Source organism: Hydra vulgaris, chromosome 08 (assembly GCF_038396675.1).
Source record: "Hydra vulgaris chromosome 08, alternate assembly HydraT2T_AEP".
NCBI lineage: Eukaryota > Metazoa > Cnidaria > Hydrozoa > Anthoathecata > Hydridae > Hydra > Hydra vulgaris.
In genome coordinates, this window is record NC_088927.1 from 47,040,396 (window position 1) to 47,047,910 (window position 7,515).

The 7,515-nt window shown below is 31.5% G+C and overlaps 1 protein-coding gene across 1 annotated transcript; it reads left to right on the plus strand.

The window, feature by feature from the left end:
- The first annotated feature begins 5,199 nt into the window (after positions 1 to 5,199).
- On the plus strand, positions 5,200 to 5,673 carry LOC136083369 (uncharacterized). The gene has a single exon (XM_065802764.1). It carries the CDS (start codon positions 5,200 to 5,202, stop codon positions 5,671 to 5,673), a length of 474 nt encoding a protein of 157 aa, XP_065658836.1.
- The last annotated feature ends 1,842 nt before the right edge of the window (positions 5,674 to 7,515 follow it).

A 7,515-nucleotide genomic window follows, 5' to 3' on the forward strand; every position in this document is an offset into this window, starting at 1 on the left:
ATACTTTATACTTTAGAACTTTTTAGAAGTTTATTATTGTTGTTATCTTTGTTGAATGCTTGTTTGAACTTGTTTAAAGTTCTGACGACAAGATCCTGGATCTTCTCTCAGAAACCTGGTTTTATAATCAAAAATTTGTGAAAGTTTATTAATTTTATTTTTGGCAATATATAGTTGTAATACGACCATCAAATGTAAAAAATCAAAAAAAAAAAAAAAAAAAGAAAAAAGCGAAAACCCATGCAAAAAGCAAAAAACTGCAACACATTTTGTTTTTATTGAAACCACAGCGAAAAATTTTTATTGGGATTGTGAACAAGCAGGTTGCGTAAGTTTACGCTAGTTTTAATTATATTTATTAGATAACATTTATTATATAAGTCCAGTTCAAAGCATACTAGGGTTCATCTTAATTCCTTACATATGTATAATAGTTTACAGAATTTGTTTTCAGATTTTTGAATTTTTTCTTCTTCTTTTTTTTGTTCTTACTTGTTTTAATATTTTTCGCTTTCAATTTTTTATACTAAATAAAAAAATATGAGCTTTGTTTTATTAAAATTTTATTTTATTTTAAAAATTAAAGTATTTTTTTAATGAGTGACTAAAGAGGCTCTATGAAAAGGTTGTGATGAAAAACGCATCATCCTTACCTTCTTTGAGTCCCTAACTGATTATAATAATAATAATAATAACAATAATATATATATATATATATATATATATAAATATATACAGTATTGGACAAAATATTTGCAACCAACATCAAACAATGCTAAAAAGTGTTCCTAATTTTACATGTCTTAAAAACAAAACGAACTATACTACCACAGCAAACAGTTCAGGAGTCTAGAGTCATAGCATGCCATGACATGAGCAATCAGCTGACAGGTGACAGCATATAGGCAGAATTTCGTTGACAAGTGCCATTTTGCAGCGGACAAAACATGTGCAACTTTTTTGGTTTGTTTCATTTTCTTAAGTCTGGTCAACAAGTGTTTCATTACATCAATACAGTCCACATCCAACCAAGACGTTGTGTTCCACAGAGCATTATTGTATCATCGCAAGGTAAATGTAACACGGTAAGCCTTGAGAAGCGTGATTATTTATTTTTATTATTCTTATGACTTCAAGTGCAAAAATGGCTCCCGCCTGTCTTGGATTGGAACTAAGAAAGAAAATTATTGGCGATTACGTAAGTGGAATGTCACAAAAAAGTATTTGTGATAAATATCGCGTGAAAAAATGGACCGTATCAAGACTATGTTCCAAATATCGTTCTACGGGTAAGTTGGCAGCAGATAACAAAGGTGGAAGACCGCATTCCACCACTTCTAGAGAGGATTCTATGATCGTCAGATCCGTCAAGAAGAATCCCTGGATATCATCAGTCGAGATGAAAAAGCAATTAGAGCTGCCTGTATCGGACCGAACAATCAGACGACGTGCTGTTGAAGCAGGGCGTCTAGAAAAGATTGTCTTCTCGACGCCCTGCAAAGAAACCGCTGATCTCACTAAAAAACCAGAAGAAAAGACTCCTGTTTGCTGCATTTCATATTGACTGGAATGTGTAGAAATGGCGAACTGTCCTGTTCAGTGATGAATCGAAGTTCAACATCATTGGAAGCGATGGCATTTGCCGTGTACGTCGAGCGGCCAAAAAACGCCTCAATTTACGTTAGTGCCATATGACCGTGAAGCATGGTGGAGGCAATGTAATGGTCTGGGGGTGTTTTTCTGCTAACGGTCTAGGTTCAATACATCGAAACGATGGAATAATGGACCGTTTCATGTATAAAAATATCCTGAAAGATGTTATGTTACCTCATGCTGAATGGAATATGCTAAAAAAATGGGTTTTTCAGCAAGACAACGATCCGAAACACATTGCAAAAGTAGTCGAGCAGTGGTTTCAAGACAACGACCTATCGGTGATGGAATGGCCGCCTCAATCTCCGGATCTCAACCCTATCGAGAACCTGTGGGGGATCGTCAACCGCGGAATTAATCGTGAAGGTGTTCATAATAAGGATCAACTGTTTGAACAAATCCAAAAGGTCTGGGCAGCGATTCCAAAAAGTTTCATTGATCACCTGATCGAATCCATGCCTCGAAGATGCAAGGCTGTGATCGACAACAAAGGATTCACCACGAAATATTGATAGCGAAATACAGCTTGGTCAACATTTTGTCGAGTTACACTTGCTTTGTCCAGAAGGAAATCAACTTTTTTTAATACTTTTGATTGATTTATTAATTTTCGTGTACAAATAATGAACTTTGTGATGAATAAAACTTGAAAAACTTTGTCTCTAAACTGTTACATAGTTATTTATCTAAATTGAAAAAATGCAGCACTTTTATCTTTTATATAAAGAAACTAAATTAGCATTATTTGGTTGTATATATATATATATATATATATATATATATATATATATATATATATATATATATATATATATATATATATATATATATATATATATAGTTTTCAATATCTTCACCTCCAACAAGGCTGCAAGCAATCGTTATTAGAGTTGGAAGTTACTGAATGAGAATAGATAAAGTGTGTAGAGTAAGATTACGATAGAAAGACATCTTAAAATATTAAAAATTATATGAATTAGGAAAGCGAGATGAAGGAAGAGAATTCCAAAAAACTGATGTTCGAGGAAAAAAACTAAGAATTTTTAGAGCACTAGGAACAGTTACAGTAAAAGGATAAGACTTGATAGAATGAGAGTAACACGATCTTTTTCGAGCTCAAATGCCCCCTCCAAGCGATCAGAGAGTGTTGGCTTTTTATCAAGATAAAAATAAATGGTAGTATCATCAGCGAACAATGCCACCGTAGAAGTGAGAATATCTGGAAGATCAATAATGTAAATAAAAAAGAGTATAAGGTCAAGCATAGAAACTTGAGGAACCCCTGAAAATACAGGATATGGAGAAAAGTGCTGTCGATCGAGGACAACTTTAATACTACGATTGGTTAGGAAGGATTCAATAATCTTAAAGATGTTATCCGATACACCTTAAAAAGAAAGTTTAAGGAGAAGATCAGTGTACAAAACGTTATCAATAGCTTTAGAAATGTCAAAAGCGATAGCCTTAACCTCTCCATATTTATCTAACACATGATAAAATCTGTCAGTTTTTTCTGTTAGCAAGTCAGATGTAGAATGAGAAGATCGAAATCCATATTGAAAATGTAAGTTATTAGATTCAAAATGAGAGGTTAAGTGTTTGACTCAAATGTACATATATATATATACATATATATATATATATATACAGAGACGATTCTACGAATAAAATGAGGGGGGGGGGGGGGAGGGGAGGGGGTGAATCCTTAAAAAGTACGGACTGGTTTCTAAAAAAAAAAAAAGGTGCTCAAAACTTAAATTTATCCGACTGAATTGTGTCAAATACCCGACTAGCCGACTAAATTTGTAATTGTTTGATGGTATTTTTTGTACTCTGTATTAAAAGCTATTGCTGATATGGTTATAATTTAAATTCTATAGAGAATTTAAATTATATTATTTATTAAATTATATTGCTCCTTAACTTTACCTGAAATTTATTCAGATAAAGTCAATGAGACAAACTGATAGCAAATATTATACAGACACGTATGTATTTAACGTACATATATGCTAGTAACAGTGCATGCATTATAATCAAATGCAAAATAGATTTATATAAATAATATCATTTATTTTAAAATCATAAAAGTGTATAAATAATATATATAAATTTTTTAACATTTATAATATATATGAATTTAATAAAAAAAGTATAGTAATATATATATATATATATATATATATATATATATATATATATATATATATATATATATATATATATATATATATATATATATATATATATATGTATATATATATAAATTTTTTAACAAGGGAGAAACCATATTCCTTAGTTGCCTTCAAAACAATCATATTATGCAACATGTTACCTTTCCCACATTTCGAAATTCTCTTGAGGAAGAGCTGAAAAACACCCTTGACCTTCTCATCACAGATGAGCCAGACCGTGTTCTTGCACTGAAAACAGGTGAACCTCTAGGCCATACACAACAAGGTCGTACTCACTTTATGGTCACCTGTGAATATGCCATTGCTAGTACTGATGCAAATCAATCTTCCAATAATTTACCAAGACTTGTTTGAGCAAAAGCAGATTTTGAGAAAATTTCAACATATTTTAAATCAGTAAACGGGAGTAATTTATTTGCTGGCTTATCAGCAAATGATTGCTATGAAGTATTTATTCAAGAATATAATTTAGCATTTGCTCAATATATACCAACAAAAATATCTAAACTAATTTTGGATCATGAACCGTGGATGACAACTGATGTAAAAGCTGCTATTCGTCTAAAACGAGACCTTTGGGACAAATATAAATCTGCTGGGAGATATGTTCACGACAAATTAAAATTAGAGAATGAAGCTGCTAGCATATCAGTAAAAAAAGTTATAAAAAAAGCAGTCCTGAAATATGAAAAGACCATTGTTCAAAAAGCAAAGCTGATTCCAAAAATACTCCATTCCTATGTGCGAAAAAAAAGAAGTGCAAAAGACACTATACAAGCTCTGAAAAATACTAATGGAATAATCATAACTGAAGGCGAATTTATTTGCAGTGCATTTAGTAAATTCTTTTATTCTGTTTTTGTTGTAGAATCATCAGATGGGCTGCCTTATTTTAAAAATCGAACTGAAATTCAATGCAGTGAAATTCCTGACCAATTTTTGTTATCACAAGCATATTAAAAACAGACTAATAGCAATTGATCCAAATAAGTCCGCTGGATTTAATTGCATCCACCCACGAGTTCTTTTAAATTGTTGTTCAAGTATGGCTTAACCTTTAAGTATAATCTATAACCATTCATTGTGTTGTGCCTGATAGATGAAAAAAAGCAAATGTTACTGTAATTTTCAAAAAAGGTTCAAGACTTTTGGCCTCAAACCACAGACAAACGAATACACAACATGGATTTGTATTTAAAAAATTATGCGTGACTAACTTGTTAGAAACTCTTGACATCATCCCAGAGGCTTTACACCAAAAATACCCTGTTGACGTTACTTTTAACGACTTTGAAAAAGCCTTCGATACAGTGCCTCACAAAAGGCTACTACATAAACTTTATACATAAACATGCATATGGTATTCATGGTCAGATTCTTGCATGGATTCCTTGGTCCCCTTCTTTTTGTGTTGTATATTAATGACCTACCAGATTTGACACACAATATAAAATTATATGGTGATGATAGCTTTTTTACATCAGATGTAGATTTTTTACAAGCTGATATCAATAAAGCTGTTGAATGGTCAAGAATTTGGCTGATGAAGTTTAATATAAAAAAATGTAAGGTCATGCATATCGGTCAAGGATCAACTAAATCAAATCAAAAATACTATATGTATGATGACAATGGCAAACAAGTCACATTAGCTGATACCTATATTGAAAGAGATTTAGGTGTACTCATCTCTGATAACCTTAAAGTTAAGATGCAAGTAGATTCTGCTGCTATGAAGGCCAATCAAATGCTTGGAATTTTTAAAAAAAGCATTTCAGTACAGAGGTTTAAATCTGAGGAAATCGCTTTATATAACCTATATTAGACCACATTAAGAATTTGCAGTTTAATCATGGTCACCATATCACTCACTTAATAATCATATTAAGTTAGACATTTCAATATTTTAGAAAACATTCAAAGAAAAACTACAAAAGTAATTTTTTCGATTTCAAAACTGCCTTTCAATGAAAGACTCAAAAAACTAGGACTTACCACCCTGACTGAGAGAAGGATCAGAAGCAACATGATACAGCATTTTAAAAAAATAAGTCAGATTGATGTCATTAACTGGCATCACCCATCGATATCTCTTTCCTCAAATTGTTGATGCTCCGGGATTAAGAAATTTTAAGGAGCTATATGGTAGTAATGTTGTAAGAAGAAACATTATAGCCTGATTTATGATGCTAGTGTAACTTTGGTAGTGCAACAACTTTGGGTTCTGCACAGTTCTGCACAGAAAATTTTTATTTTTCCTAATACATTAGAAAACTCCTCCGATAGCAGTTTTAATAGTAGGGTAGAGCAGAGTTATATTTTTGCGTTAACAACCTTCCGCTAAATAAATTTACTCCTGTAGTTAACCAAACGGAGACATTAGAATAAGAGTTTATTTTATCGCTTTTTAACCAGCCATTAAAAATGACTGTTTTTAACGGCTATTTAAAAATAGTAACTTTTCGATTAACTTTTAACTATTTTATCGATTAACTTTTAACCAGCCGATAGCTTATCGCAGGGAGATAAGCTATCGGCTTTTTACGGAGAGATGTAAATACGGCGAGAAAAAGTTAGCTATGGATACTACGAGTGCCTTGCAAAAAACTTATGAAAGATTAGCAGGCTATGCAAAATATTTGCTGAATTGCAGTACATCTTATGTACTGTTAGAACAAATGCAATCAGATGCACTAGAAAAACAGTTTGGGAAATATCGGCAAGGGTCAGGTAGCACTTATTTGATTACTGTGCAATGTGTGATTCAAAAATTTAAAACTGATAAAACTAAAAAGTTGCTAAATTGTTTTTTTGATTTGATTGTTCACGACTGTGATACGTGTGAACTTGATCTGGAATTTGATATGTAAATATGTGTAAAATTGTGAGGATTAGTTTCCAAATAAATGAAAACAAAGGATGTTATATAATTCAAACCTCCAGAATACATTCAATTTTAGAGGAAACAAACACCTTCGATATGCCTCAAAAGTATGAAGCTTTGGTTAGTATTTAGCTTCGAACAGACTATGAGAGCAGGGGGTGGGTGGGTGGGGGGACTATGAGAACAGGGGAAGACTATGAGAACCTTCTAACAACTAGGTTCACTTTGTTATTTATTGTTTTTTTATTATATGATGTGGCAGTTGTGAATAAATTTTCACCATTGCTGTGCAAGATGGTTAATTGACAGTTTCATTAACTGTAATAGTAAATTTCAATTGCTTTTTTAAAGTGTTAAAAAAGTTTGCTTATTATTTTCAAGTTTTCTAAAATTATTATGAAAATGATTTTTTTTTTAAATCAAAAAAATCATTATTTGTATTACATGTGTTATTTGTATTAAATGTGTTTATTTATACATTAATTGTATACACTATTTGTATTACACAAATAATGTACAGTCTCTGGCCAAATTATTAGGCGCACTAGAAAATTTTATGAAAAATAGAAACTATCTTGTGATACCATACAGGAATTGTGTATTTACCAGGTGCAATATATGTTTTTTGCTTATCCATTTGATTATCAATATTATATTACAAAAAAAACATTATTATGAAAGAACAATATGTATTTATTGACTCTTTAAAGAAAACAGACATAAATATACTTAAATGTCAATATTTTGTTGAGCCACCTTTAGCCGCTAGAAGAGCTTTAATTC

Coding starts and splice junctions, on each gene's coding strand:
- LOC136083369 (XM_065802764.1), top strand. CDS start 5,200: ATGCATATGGTATTCATGGTCAGATTCTTGCATGGATTCCTTGGTCCC.